This window comes from Periophthalmus magnuspinnatus, chromosome 3 (genome assembly GCF_009829125.3).
Source record: "Periophthalmus magnuspinnatus isolate fPerMag1 chromosome 3, fPerMag1.2.pri, whole genome shotgun sequence".
Classification (NCBI taxonomy): domain Eukaryota; kingdom Metazoa; phylum Chordata; class Actinopteri; order Gobiiformes; family Gobiidae; genus Periophthalmus; species Periophthalmus magnuspinnatus.
In genome coordinates this window covers 15903692-15919224 of record NC_047128.1, presented here as the reverse complement: position 1 = coordinate 15919224, position 15533 = coordinate 15903692, and the positions used below count along the sequence as shown (strand labels likewise).

At 41.0% G+C, this 15533-nt stretch overlaps 1 protein-coding gene across 3 annotated transcripts in view; it reads left to right on the top strand.

The window, feature by feature from the left end:
• The window catches only part of glceb (glucuronic acid epimerase b), an 89409-nt gene that overhangs the window by 67029 nt on the left and 6847 nt on the right, over window positions 1-15533 (top strand). For all 3 annotated transcript variants that reach the window (XM_033991106.2, XM_055231576.1, XM_055231582.1), the window contains one exon: window positions 4041-4286. In XM_033991106.2, coding sequence (XP_033846997.1) covers window positions 4041-4286 — 246 coding nt within the window. The remainder of the gene's footprint in view (window positions 1-4040; window positions 4287-15533) is intronic.

Sequence of the window (15533 nt, the reverse complement as noted above, 5' to 3'; positions counted from 1 at the left end):
CACATTTTGGTCAAATATATGGGGAGAAAAAAATCTGGTGTAGGGGCTTTAAGGTTTGCCAGTGTGGCATAAAGTGCCAGATGAAGGGCAAACTGTAAAGCCGTGTTAACCATCCCTGATGTCCTAGTTTCTCTGGTGTCCTTCTTGTCACTCATGTCCCTCTTGTCCCTTGTGTCCCTGGTGCCCCTAGTTTCGCTCGTGTCATTAGCTGAGGTCTATCCCTGGTCGTGGATGCTGTAATGTGTAGGCTTAGCAGGAGAGCCTTGTGGATTACTCTCTGGTGGTTGTGGTTGTGCAGAGGAGAGAGAAATGTTGGAGTGAGGGGATCATGATCGGTGACAGTTAGTTGCCTGTAGTTATCAGAGAGGCAGGAGACAGGGCTGTGGGAGAAAAGTTTGAAAATGTATGCATGAGAGGAAACTAAAATATATCTATATATTAAATCTGAATGTATTTTTCTAAAAAATTTTGCACTTTTTATTTTCAAATGTCTTTTTTTAGTTTAGTTCACATTGTACATTTTACCTCATACCGATGCATATATGGATAAAAGACTCAAATCTGAACTGCTAAACAAATAATGAACTTAATCGAAACCAACTCAAAATAGCAATTTGACGCAAGGAAACACTTTTTTTTAAATCACAGTCTGTCATTTTGAAGTAACATAATTTCTTCCTCAAACAACAAAATATCCCGTCATGTTCAGCATAAAAAACGCTAACCCTGTAGTTTAGATCTGCATAAACATGTCTTGAAATGTGATACTTGCATTAGTTTATCAGCTCATACTTCAGTCTTTTTGGCAATTCTCCTGGACGTGTTTAAAATATGAACTTTGAACAGAATCCGATTATTAAGACATAAATTGCAAATCTGTGTAATCTTTGTCTTTGTAACTCTCCTGCTTGTATCATCTCTGCTTCCTCTGGTCAAACCCATAAATTAACTCACACCTGACACCACCACCACCATTTCACGAGCTGCTTTGTGTGAAAGTAGTCCCGGCAGCGCTGTGGCCAGTCCTGTCACATTACTGGAGAGCCCTATGATCATATGTGCAGCATTACTAATTCATCTTGGCCTAGTTTATTTGATTTGACTGCACCACTTCGCGGATCGCTTCTTCCCATAAGCCAAAGAAAAGGCGTTATGACAACTGCTGTCCAAATAGGCTTAAAATAGAGCCAAGCGCAGACAGATGTGAAAACCGAGGTGCTTAGAAAGAGATGCTGCTGGCGTCGTGATGATATGTTTTTTATCAATGTCTTAATAATGTGATTTTAGGATTTGACCAGTTTCTTAGCATTTTGAAGATGGTGTTATTACTTTACTGAAGGAAAAAGTGTCTGCTACCAAATCCAATGTGTGTCAGTCCGGATGTAGTTTGTGTGCCATCAGCGCTTGAAGGCTGGGGCAATGGAACCAGTCGTGTTGGCACAAACTTTCAGTCCATAAACTTTCAACTCAATTTTAATACTGAGGAAAAAATGTCAATTAGGGATGTCAGATCTGGATGTTTTTGAGCCAATATCGATATCTGATATTTGTCTTGGCTGATAGTATTTGCACTTCCGGCTCCATTGACTCTGGCTCCAATTCACTTTATATTTACATTAGAAAACGATCACGCCTCTCTCTGTAACTACTGCTGTGAGGCTCGTCATTTTGGTCTTAAAATATTTGTATTAACCCACTCTACATGTTCCTGGTATTTTTATTTTGCTATTGTGTCGGTAAATTAAGATATGAAGATTAATATGAGACAAATCAGCTGCCCTCTTTCCCCGCGGTTGCTCCCGCTAGTGTTAGCAACAGGTTTGATTGACAGCTTTGCTGAGTGCCCACACCGCTGGTTTTTCAGGGAGCGTTATCTTCAGCAGCCTCGCTCCAGATTGGCTCTTTGGTTACTATGATACTCGCAGACGGAATTCCTAATATGGAACTTGGCTCCAAATTTGCCCCTATAACTACTAACCGCAACGAGCTTCATCTGACTGGAGCCGAAGGCTTTGGGTGACGTCACACTCACTTAATCCACTTCTTTATACAATCTATGGTACAGACCAAATTTATGATTCTTGTTACAGTGAAGTTTAGGAAAGTTCAGGAAAAATATCAGTGCCAAACATGGGCTACACTTCCTGTAAAATGTTGGATCAGAATGCTGGTGAAGTATAGAAACACATAAATGAACAAAGAGGCGAGAGATCAAGTCCAATTATGTTTATGTTCATATTCTTGTAGCTTCTGTTGCCCTTTATATGTTTATTGTCATGGTTAGCATCTCTATAACACAGGAGAGATGCATTATAAAACAGGTAAGGTTAATCAGATAAATTAACACACATTCACAGTATTTAATATAGCAGATATGGAAACATAATATTACAAACATAAATAGCTAACAAAGGTCCACATGGGTAAAAGAACAACAGAGGAGTAAAGTGGCTTATGTACTGATCTAATTGTTCATGGGATCTAGGTGTGGAGATGAGAGAAAAGGTGTGCTTGTTTTAATCACCTCCATAAGTGATGGTTTGAGAACAGCTTCTTTAAGGCAATTTGTGACTTTCAATATCAGACCATAACGATATCTGGGGAAATCGTCCGATATTGTTGATAACCGATAAACCATTTCTAATGTCAATACAATGCAACGTAATACTTGATATCTCAAATAAAACATATAAATAATTAAAACTGCATGCAGTGATAAAGGGCCCTCACAACCCTTGAGACCACAGAAGGACACACTTCAGTGGAAGGGCTGGCTATCAACCTTGGCTTGACATTTGATTTAAAATTGCGACACACTGGAAATAAAGATTTCCGAAGAAGTTTATTTCTCATATCATTATACCAAGGTCAACAAAATGCACAAAAGGTACATTGAATTTAAATTTGACAATGTTTGCAAAAGTTGCAGGAATTTTAAGAGCTCGTCATGGTAACACTCTGAGACTTAAGTAAATTCTTTTGATCCCAGATATGATGATGCTGACAAGTTTGTTAAAGTACGAGAGCTAGATTTTGGACATTTTGATTCAAAATGGCCACCTTCACGTCTGAGATGGAGTGTGGTCCTCATAGACTTTTGTGCCCAGGGTCAAAAAAACAATGGGTGTACCAAATCTCATTTGATTACGTCAAACATAAAAATAAAAAAATGGGTCTGTCTGGATCCAGCAGTGTTCACTTTCAAAATGGCTGCTTCATTAAGAACTTGTCATGACCACACTCTAAGAGTTTTTAACGACTTTAGATCTCGGATATGTCCCGATGATGCTTGTCTCCAGACAAGTCAACGACTTGTCCCCCTCACCCATTTTTGCTCAGATCTTAAATTTAAATCTCTAACTTTTTCAAAGCTTCCAAAAGAAAACTTTCCTTTCCATCATGTATTCATTTTCAGCCTCGTGCTTTGCATTAGAACTGCTTTTTCAGACAGCAAAGTGAAACTGGGGTAGACTGCCAAAGCACAGCCAATCAGACCACTGTTTTGGCCACTTAACAGTCAAAAGTTTCAGTGTTTGTTTTATGTTTATCTTTTTTTTACATTTTATATACACACCCAAGGCATTACATATATGAAGCAAGATATGAAGAATTATGTAGCAAAGAAAAAGTTGAATAACTCAGCATATAATATTTTTTTATAGTAGCCTCCCTTTGCTTTGTTGACAGAACTGCAAACCCTTGGCCTTCTCTCAATGAGCTTCTTGATGAAGTCTTTTGAAATCATTTTCACTCAGAGTAGTGACTTGTCAGGGTCAAGAAACGGCAAAAGTGCAAACCAGTGATCAAAGTAAAAGGAAAAGGATATTTTTAAAATGTTTTTTATGTTTTCTTTGTCAATCTTTAACAAGTTTGGAGTTATTTTGAGTTTATAGTAGTAGTTGCATTCTTTCGTTTTCAGCCTCTATGCAAAGACATCATGTGTATTAATTGCCTTGAAAAAAAAAGACTCAAAGAAAATTATTTTGATATATTTTTATTTATAGGTTTGAACTAAACTCCAAATGTTATGTGTGTTCTAGGCGTGCCGCTCTCCACCCAGTGGGGTCCTCAGGGTTACTTCTATGCCATCCAGATTGCCCAATATGGACTGAGCCACTACAGCAAGAACCTGACTGAGAGGGCGCCCCATGTGGAGGTGTACGATACTGCAGAGGAGCATGACAGTCGGGCTAGCTCTGCCCCCTGGACCGTCCCAAAGGGGTGTGGCCTGAGTCGAGTCTTTGAGAAGAGCAGATACACCACAGTGCGCCAGTTCAACGCTCCAGGTATGAGCCTACGGTTTTATAACATTGAATGGTGTTTTTATTTTCTTTATTATTTGGATAATAAAAATATGGATATATCTTTTTGTTAATGTCTTGGTGTCACAAAAACATGATTGGATGGTAAAAATAACCACAAAATAATTATCAGTTAATATCATCATGCTTTTCAGGCCAAAAACTACGAGCTATTGTTGAAAGTAATTTAAAAATATTTTATTCAGATTGCCATGCCAACATGTTACGATGGCTCTCAAATTGTGAAGGACTTCTGCTGGGTAGTACATATTACATATTACATTACAATGGTGCTCTGTCTCAGGCCCTAGCTCATCCTGCAATACTGGTTATTTTCATGTAACAAATAATGAACAGTACTATATAATATTTTTTGTAAACAGGATTGGAAAAGGCATAAAAAACTCCTCCCCCAGGTTGGACAGTGTCAGTGCCTACAGCGTGGTCCTTCCACAGCAGCCTTTCCAGCGCACATGGAGCCAGTCCTGTGTTAGTCCTGTGAGTCCCAGTGACAGTCTGACACTGCAGAGGAGAGGCCTGATCATTACTGCATCTCCAGGTTCAGTCAGGTGGACATGCTTCCTGTCGCCTCTCACCTGTCGTATGTCACCTGTGAGACTGCAGGTGCCTCCTGTCGCTGTCACCTGTCAGACTCCACGCGTCAGAACCAGCTTGACCAGTCTCTTATCAGAGACACCAGTGCATCCATGCCCAGTTCAGTTTCATTCGGTTTTTCACATCAGTGGATATTTAGATTTTTGATCATGTGATACTTTCACTGACCTCCACTTGAAGTAAAACTTGAAACTTGTCTGAAAATAGCACTGTTCTTCATGTCTGTGGTTGGCACATTTTTAAATCCACTACATACAGCTTCTACTATTTTTACAGTGGTTAAAGTTAAAACATTAATCAACTAATCAACAATTGAAATGATTGTCATCTTACTTAATCCATAGTTATCTGGACTCCAGAACGTGCCATGTGTTGAGAAGAGCTTTGATTTGTCTGTCATTACCTTTTCGTATTATAACAAGTGTATTAATCAATTAGCAAAAGTTGCATCCCCATTTTCGCCAATATTTATTTACTGCAGTGTAAAGTGCTGTGGATTTGGACACCCATCTCTGTCTCCTCTGCAAAAGTAATGACAGTTTGGAGTAGGCTCCTCTCCCACAGACAGCTATTGCCCACAGACTCTATTGTGTAAGTGTTCAGATGACAGCTGCTTTCTATAGGACGAGCCTCTGCTCCTGTCAGAGTGAGCCCCTCCCTCTCTGAGCATCCCAGCTGACTGAGACACAACTCAACATTTCCATTTGCAAGCAAGAGTCCATATATGTAGTACTAATATTAATAATGCATTATTCTTATATTGTGCTTTACCTTAGAATGTTCTTTTTCTTACACATTATATAATATTAAAAATACATCACTTTTTGATCACTTCAGCACTTGTCACACTAACATGCCATTGATCTGCTAACCGCTTGTTGCTAACTGTATGTACATGGTTTGCTCCCACTGATGCCAGCAGTGACGTGTCAAACACAAATCCAAGCATTCAGCCATGTTTTCACAAAGTCAACTTTTTCCATCAATATGTTGTACATAAGAAAAAAAAACTTTAAAGAGGCGCTATGTAACTTTTCTGATGAAGAGTACTCCTCCTGCTTGTCTCCTGCATGTCTGCTTGGCTTTAAATTTCTTTATCTCCATTGTTACAAGGTATAAGGGTCAGGTCTTTCCAGAGGCGAGCCAGCCTACAGTAAAAAAGGATTGGGGTATGTAATATAATTGCAAATTATGATTTTAAGGGATAACAAAAGTTATTTTCTTCTGAGAATTCACACTTCAGTGTGGTTAAATCCACCTGTTGCTCACTCAGAGCATGACAGAGGCTGACCAATAGGAGGAAAGAAAAAATTGAGAAAAATGAGCATAGATAACCATGTTGCTCATATCGCCCAACTAGGGCTGTAACAATAGGTATTTAGAATGACACGATCCATGTATATATACAGCCAAATGATATGATTACAGTTTTTCACTTTTTAAGAGCAGTTGAATTCAGTTTGACACAGCTCCTTTAAAGCGATATTTCAATTCAGTGATTGTTTTTGTGTGACTATGACTATAAACTTATGCACTCATTCCTTGTGTGTTTATTCAAGCATATTCGCTCACTAATGAAGCATTATTCCAATTAAATGATGGTTTAAAACTGCTTGGAGATAGGCCTGCGGCTTTCCTCTGACATAACTCCCCAGTGACGGGAGCACTGCAGCAGGTGCTTGAAGATGGCGAAATATGAGGATGAAAATGATTTAACGTTGATTTGAATAAGGTTTACAGAAAATAATGAGCAGAATTTGTAGATATAACATATGTTTAACCTACATCTATCACCAATAGTTTAAGATTAGATTCAAGTTTGCATCGATATGTGGTGTGGATCTAGGAAAGACAACCGATGTAGTGGATTGAAAGGAAAATGTATTGATACGTTGATTAAATAAGTGAATCATTACACCCCTACACCCAACCCTAATTGAATGAATGCAAGTGGGATAAGTTTAATGCCATACCGTGGAACATTCCAGGCAATACCTCTATGGAAACAAGCATATGATAAACCCACCCACCTTTAAATATGTATGCAGAGCTGTCCTAAAGTACTTGTAAAGTCCATTTAAAGCATTGGAAGTCTCCTTGAATAGACTTGGGCACAGACCTGGCTTGTCTCAGTGTTCCGGGCTGATTAGGCTGATTGAGCTGTAATTGACATTGAGGTGTGTTGTGCGTGTTGTGGGACACTGTGTTCTTACTCAGACCTCTCCTCTGAACCTCACCAGTACAGCAGCTTTTAAGGAGAGCAGACAAAAACATGGAGAAGAAGCAATTTGGACAGGACACTATGTACTACACGGCTCAGCTTCCTGTTATAGGCCACATTTTGAGGACTTTTCCCATTCAAAAGATATAGCATTTTGCTTTAAAAGGCTCATCGCTATGGCAACAGTCCTAATTTCTCATCATTTTGAAGCCCACGGATAGCAGGATATGTTTGGACTGGTTTATTGTGAAAGACTATATCAATAATTTAACTGGTTGTTTGTCAATTTTATGCTTAGAGTGGCAACTAATTGTTATTTGGAAATTGTTTATTTAAGATATATTTCACCCAGGTTAGGCTGTAGGAGTGCCCTGAGTATGGGCCTTATGCAGCAGCCCCTCCGCACTCATGGAGCAGCCTGAGTCAGTCCTGATTATCATGAAGTCAACCATATGAAAATACCTTAATATTTGTAAGATGCACTGTATAACTTTTCTGGTGTAGGGTCCACTACCTGCTTTTCTACACGGAGATGGAAAACACAGCAGACATCAGACGCCCTTTGGTATTAGAACATTACAAACATACACATGCTACATTTTGCTGGACTTACGATAAGTGTCTCTATTTGACCAGCTGTATCCACTATGGCCTGGCTCACATCCTTTTAACGATCTCTAAACTCCGAACACACATATCCTGCTGTCAGCTGTTTGTTCTCTCATGAAGAAAGAGTTACCAAATAATGATGTATATCTATAAAATCCATTTGTATGCTGCATATTTCTTTGTGTGTCTTGGAAGCGGAAAGTCTCGGGTGCAGCACTAAACCAATAGAAGTCTTTACGCTAACAATAACACTGCTTCTGATTGGCTAAAACAGAAACTTACGATAAAGATGACCAATCACTGTCTCTAATCCCTTGTCTCGGTCTTGTTTACTTCCTAAAACAAAGGAAAAAGCCTTGCAGCTCCTCTGATCTGACACCACAGCTGAGACTCGCTGTAAAATAACGAGCCCTGTTATTCAAAGTAACTACAACAACATTATAGAGGAAAAAATAGCCATTAGTTAGATTAGTCATTACTGGTAAAAATAACGCTCTTATACTTAAATGGTGTTATTTCCAACACTGTACATAGCGCACACCTTTAAGTCATCGCATATGGTTTATTTTTGTATTCACCTCACAAAATCAGGCAAGCAGTTTTCCTTCTCGCCAGCTTCAGTGGAGGAATATAGCCTACTGCTGCAGGTTTGCCATCAGGGGAGAGCCAGCCCATTGATCCACTTGTCTTGAATCTCAGAGACTGGCCTATATACGGTACAGTAAAGGGAGGAGGGAGGCAGTAGAAGGGGGAAAAATCTGTTGACTTTATAATGATCCTGCCAAATAAAGACATTTAAGTGGATAAGGCTGAGATGACGACAGCTTGAGGGAGTACAATGAGGAGTAGGTGCAGTGCAAACTGAAGGAGATTAACAGGTCTTTGCCAGATTTTTTTCCCATGTTTAAGAATAATTGGTATTGCTCCAGTGCAAATATATTGTATAGGCAGCTTTAGGTCAAAATAAGTGTGCTGTGTGCTGTCTGCGTCTGATTATAAAGTGTTTTAATGTCAGAGAATCAAGAAGTGCAGTTAGCATGCTAGTTGTTGTTATCTTGTTAACTTGTTCTTAGCTTTACCATAACACCAAAACTCTGCGCTTATAAACTCATCATGGTGAATAATTAGGATGCTCTGAATGCATAAGGTAAGTGAGGAATAACATTGGACCAACAAGTTCTGTTTTTCACATTTTAAGACGGTAAAAATCAGATACAGTGCCTTTAATATTGAATGGAAGAATCTTTGGAATCTTTTGGAAATTCTGATGATTCGGATGAAAAAGGTGCTGCGAAAGAATGGGGAATGAAACGGAATGGTGGATGAAGGAGGTGAAGATCTGGAGGTGTCAGGAGGAGAACAGGAGGCGGGGGGGTCACTTAGCCTTCGCTCTAAACCGTGTGCTGTGGCTCAGTGACAGTGATCTGCACAGATGTAATAGTGTGATCACATTAGCTCTGTGGAATGGGGGAGATGTATGGTGATGAGCTGCAGCCGGCCTTTTATAGGATTTGGCTCTTCGCTGTGACCCAGAATATTGGTATAATTTGCAATATCTGTCGCTGCCAGTGTATTTCAGCATTGACTATAAAAAGCAAGTATTGTTTCTGTACCAAAGCTAATGTGGACCACAGATGGAATGCCCAGTGATTTAAATGCGCTCTGTGTCATTTAGCATTGACCTGCGCTAAGTAGGGCTGGGTACCTATTCCTGTATTAGTCATGATCTAGACTAACAAAACAGAGTACACAAAGACACAGTATGGAACAAAAAATACACTCAAATAAAAGCATCTTTATGTTTGGGTTTATTGTACAATTACAACTTTTACACAATTACAAACATGTGTCTTCACTCTGAGTTAGGCTTGCATTTCCACATACCTGACTCTCCTGCTTGTTTTCATGGAGATGTTGTTCCTTCTGCTGTAAACTTCCACACTATGGCATGAAACATTTCCATCTCCATAGAGAATCTTCTATGGTTTTAACTTTATATTTCCATAGAATCATGCTGGTGATGCACTACCTCCAGAAAGTTACATACTGAACCTTTAAATTGACATCAGGCTTGTAAAGTTATTATCAAATGAAACCTTGCGTAGTTCTTCATCTTGTGATGTCATATGGTAATACAATAAAGTGCTCCACTGTGTTTTTAAACACCATACACCTTTATTTCAAAAATTTCAGCCCTGGAATTGCGCATCTCTACTGAGCTAAAGGTAAAAGGTAGCTGTTAACTACCGCTTCATAACGTCACAAGGTGGAACAGAGCATTTTGGATCTTTGGACATGTAGACAGACTAATAATTAAGGATTACCGTAATACCACACCTGAATATAGGCTGCACCAGTAAAATAAAAATACATGTTGTCCATATACAGGCCACATTTTATGAATTAGTTGTAATGCACTTGAAAATCGTCAGTATGGCACCAACGCAAAGTCAACACGAGATGAACATACCCACATGTTTAGAAAATAAAACGGCACCAACACAGGCCATCTGCTTTTATTTCCTTTGAAAGCTTTTGTCATCTTTTTACATTGACTAAGTTCTTCCCGCTGCCGCCTCCAACGTCGCACCATCGGTTCATTGATGCCAAGCTCACATGCAGCAGCTCCATTTCCTTTGATGCCAGATCCATTGCCTTTAACTTAAAAGCAGCATCATATGCATTTCTACGTGTTTTTCATGATGAGGGTGTGTGCATGATGCGCAAATGACTGTGCAAAATCAAAACTGGTGTGTTCTTCAGCACATAACCTTTCCCCATGTCTATATAGTCTGAAATTTACGGTATTCATGTGTGAATGAAATAAACACAACTCCAGGTATGTTTTTAAGGAGGTAACAGCATAAACCTCACAAAAGTTTTTTGTTTTTTTTTTGTTTGCAGTACTGCTTTTACATTTTTTGACTAAGAACTTCCTGGAAAATCTGGAAAACTGTGATTTTGCTCTGCAAGTCAAACATGTACCATCTGAAATGATATAATTACAAAACTGAAATGCCAAATTCTACTGATCTGTTACAAATGTGCTATGCTGTCGAATAAATCTGAAGATGAAATTATAATTGTGAATACGGCGTGGGTTTTGGGGAAAGTGAGACAAAACAGGTCTATTTTTACATAAGCAGAAACACTCCTTCACACCTTATTTAAAACACAAACCCTGCATTGTCGTTTATTTTGTTATGAAACATAAGACGGTGAATATGCCACAGCATATGTGCTTAAAGCCTAACACATGTGCCACGTAAATCCTCTCTGTTGGGTGCAGTTTTTCTTAAAAAATACAACTTGTAAACAAAGATTAGTCCCAGCAAGAGATGGATGACATGATTTTCAGATCACACATGTGGACTGCTGCAGATAAAAGATAAACTCAAAATAACTCCAAACTTGTTTTTTTTTTTTTAAATAACCACCCTTTGCTTTGATCACTACTTCACATTTCTTGACCTTGACAACTGTGACATGAAAACCATTCGAGGAAACTTCATTATGAAGCTGATTGAGAGAAGGCCAAGGGTTTGCAGTGCTGTCGACAAAGCAAAGGGTGGATACTCTGAGGATATGAATATAAACTATTTTTGAAATGTGTTGTTATTTAACATTTTTGCTTTGCTTCATATATTTGATGTCTTCTGTATGTATATGAAATGTAGAAAGTGGTAAACTTAGAGAAAAAACACATTGAAAAAGAAGGTGTGTCCAGACTTTTGACTGGTGGTGTGTGGTGCAGGTAGAATCATTTCCATAATTAAAAGCTGTTCCGTGTTAATTTCAGTAGCCATTTTTTTTCAATATCATATTTATGCTTTGAACAAGATAAACTAATTAAAAAGTAATCCGTGATGACTAAAACTGGACTAAAACAAAATAGGAGGTATTCTTGGTGACAAGTAAATACGAAACAAAAATGAATCATGAATAATAGGGACAAACGGACATATTTTCTGGTTGACTTCATGTAATATGTTACTGAAAATCCCAGCACCACTCCCTCCCCTCTCTCCCTCTCCCTCCTTTTTCTCCCCCCTCTCTCTTCTCCCTCTCTCCTCCTTCTCCTCTCTCTAAACCCCACCCTCGTCCCTCTCTCGCTCTTCTCCTTTCTCTTCTCTTCTCTCTCACCTCTTCTTTTTCTCCCTCTTTTTCTACTCTCCCAAAGAAAACCCCAGTCTTCTCCTTCTCTCCCCCATCACCACTTTCTCCTCTCTTCAATCCCCATTCTTCTCCCTCTCTCTCTCTTTCTCTCTCTCTCTTTCTTCTCTCCTCCCTGTCTCTTCTCCTCTATCTCCCTTCTCTCTTCCCACTCTCTCATTCCCACTCTCCTCCTGTGCTCCATGTCTCTTCACTCTCCTCTCTCATCCACACCTCTCATCCTCTCCTTTCTCGTCCCACTCTCTTCTCTTTCTCTCCTCCCCCTTTTTACTCCTCACCCCTGTCTCCCCCTCTCCTCCCTCTTTCCCCTCCTCTGTGCATTTCCGTCTGCTCTGTTATTGATGCTGGGGTAATCGTGGGGCCACAGTACAAATCCACTTACTCTGTGCGTTGCCTTAAGTAATGGCTTTGTGAGTGCATTAAAGGGCCGTGGTGCTGGCCGGCCCCTGCCTGACTGGCTCTCTCCTTCCTCTTCCTCCTCCTCTTCCTCCTCCCGACTGACAGTCTCGGCTCTCTCCTTCCACTTCCTCCTCTTCTTCCTCATTTTGTCTCACATTCTCGGCCCTCTCCTTCCTCTTCCTCCTCTTTCTCATCTCGTTTCACAGTGTCGGCTCCCTTCTCTCCCTCCTCTTCCTTCTCCTCTTTTTGTTTGTCATGTCATAATCTTTACTCTGTCTTTCCTCCGCATTCTTTTCCTCTTCCTCTTCTGATTTCACAGTCTGGGCTCTTTTCTTCTTCCTCCTCCTCTTCCTTATCTCATCTCACAGTCTGGGCTCTCTTCTTTCTCCTTCTCCACCACCTCTTCCTCCTCTCCTTTCACAATCTCGGCACTTTCTTTCCTCCTCTTCCTCTTTCGTCTCACAGTCTCGGCTCCTCTTCCTCATCTCGTCTCTTGTTTAACAGTCTATGTTCTCTCCTTCCTCTTCTTCTTCCTCATCTTGTCTGTTGTCTCAGTCTTCGCTCTCTCTTTCCTACTCATCTGTGAAAGGAGAGGACAGAGAGGGACTTTTCCTCTTCTTCCTCTCCCTCCACAATCTCAGTGCTCTCTTTTCTCCTCCTCTTCCTCTCATCTCACAGTTTCGGCTCCTCTTCCTCATCTTATCTGTCATCTCACAGTCTCGGCTCCTCTTCCTCCTCTTCCTCCTCTCCTTTCACAATCTCGACTCTCCTCGCTCCTCTTTTTCCTCATCTTGTCTGTCATCTCACAGTCTTAGCTCTCTCCTTCCTCCTCTTCCTCCTGTCGTCTCACAGTCTCGGCTCCTCTTCCTCATCTCGTCTCTTGTTTCACAGTCTATGCTCTCTCCTTCCTCCTCTTCTTCCTCATCTTGTCTGTTGTCTCACAATCTTGGCTCTCTCTTTCTTACTCCTCTGTGAAAAGAGGGGACAAAGAGGAAAGAGGGACTTTTCCTCTTCTTCCTCTCCCTCCATAATCTCAGTGCTCTCTTTTCTCCTCCTCTCATCTCACATTCTCGGCTCCTCTTCCTCATCTTGTCTGTCATCTCACAGTCTCGGCTCTCTCCTTCCTCCTCCTCTTCCTCCTCTAATCTCACAGTATCTGTTCTCTCCTTCATCCTCCTCCTTCTCTTCCTCCTCTCATCTCAGTCTTTGCTCTCTTCCACCTCCTCTTTTTCAGGTCCACGTCTCATCCTCACGCGCTTGACGTTACTTGGGCTTTGTGGATGTCTCTCTGAAGTCTCCGGGCTGGGTGCCATGTTGTGGCGTAAAAAAACTGAAGAATGGGGTTATATTTTGGGGCTGTGACAATAGGAGGACAGAGTGTGAAGAGAGAGAGCAAGACAGTTGAAATGGCTCCAAAACTAGAGCGCAAAAAACTGAAGGCAAATGGTGGATTAAAGGCTGATTTTTTTTACTGTCTTAAAACGTGGCAGAACAGAACAAGGTCATTTTAATTGTTCAGAGTGGTCCAAAGTTATTCTTCACTTAACTTATCTGAAGCAGCGGTGCAAGAAACACAAATGTTCAAATCATTTCATATTGTCAACATAAAGCTTTTGTCACTTGTAGATGTACTCACAGTGGGAAGAGGAACCCAAACTTTTACTCAAGTAAGAGTACTGTTACACTGTACTATATATTACTCATGTAGGACTAAAAGTGTGCTGTCTTTGAGTTGGTGGTTTACTGTTTGACCTCAATGATATCAAGTGGTTTGATGTTACAACTGTTGTCGCCGGTACCCGATTTTTTATGTCTTTGAGTAAAATTTGTCTTGCCCCGGTGCAAATATATTGTATACAGATGGACCAAATGTATAAAGTAAGGGAGGAGTAACTTTGGACCACAGCAACCTGTTTAAAATCAACTAGTTCTGTTTTTCACTTGTTTAAGACGGTGAAAATCATTGACTTAAACTGAATACATTACGGTGATTATGGTAAATACATGCCCCAGATGGGTTAAACACATATAATAAATAGTTCTCATTATTCCTGTTTTATTTCATAATTCATTCTTTTGCAAATCCATTCCTTTGGGCCATATTCAGCTCCAGCTCTGGTTCAAAGAAGACGGTCCCTTTAGGCCCAATTAATTTCATCATTTCAGAAAGTACCAGGCATTGTACTTAAAATACAAAAACCAAAGTAGAATTTGTGATCTGTAATGAAGCCCTGGCTCTGGACCGAGCTCTGGTCTCTGAGACGCACAGGCAGATGCTTAACGCTGCTCCTGTCATCTTCTCTCTGCTCCTGCCGTCAGCTCCTGTCGTCTCCTCTTTGATCCTGTCATCTGTTTTGCTCCTGTCCTTTCTGCATCTGTTATCTACTCCTGTCCTCTGCTCCTGTCGACTACTCCTCTCTGTTCCTGTTGTCTTCTCACGCCTACTCCTGTCTCCTCCTCCCTGCGCCTGTCTCCCCTCTGTCTCCTCTCTGCTCCTGTTGTCTCCTCTGCTTCTCTCCTCTCTGCTCCTTCCTCCTCTGCTCCTGTAGTTTCTGCTCCCATCTCCTATCAGCTTCCGTCTCTTCTCTTCTACTGTCTCTGCTTCTGTCTCCTCTCTGCTCCCGTCTCTTCTCTCATATCTGCTCCTGTCTCTTTTCTCCTCTTTGCTTCTGTCTTCTCTCTGCTCCTGTCTCCTCTCTGGTCCTGTCTCTTTTCTTCTCTCTGCTCCTGTCCTTTCTCTCCTCTCAGCTCCTGTCTCTTCCCTGCTCCTGTCTCCTCTCTGGTCCTGTCTCTTTTCTTCTCTCTGCTCCTGTCCTTTCTCTCCTCTCTGCTCCTGTCTCTTCTCTGCTCCTGTCTCCTCTCAGCTCCTGTCTCTTCTCTTCTCTCTGCTCCGGTGTGCCCCTGTCTCCTCTCTCCTCTCTGCTCCTGTCTCTTCTCTCCTCTTTGCTCCTCTCTCCTCTCTCCTCTCTGCTCCTCTCTCTTCTCTCTGCTCCTCTCTCTTCTCTCCTCTCTGCTCCTCTCTCCTCTCTCCTCTCTGCTTCTCTCTCTTCTCTCCTCTCTGCTCCTGTCTCCTCTCTGCTCCTCTCTGCTCCTCTCTGCTCCTCTCTGCTCCTCTCTGCTCCTGTCCGCCTGCTCATTAGGCTGTATTTGCAGTGACACGTCAGTGCTGTACTCCCTGTAGATCCAAGTCCATGGGAGACTGCAGACTCTCTGTA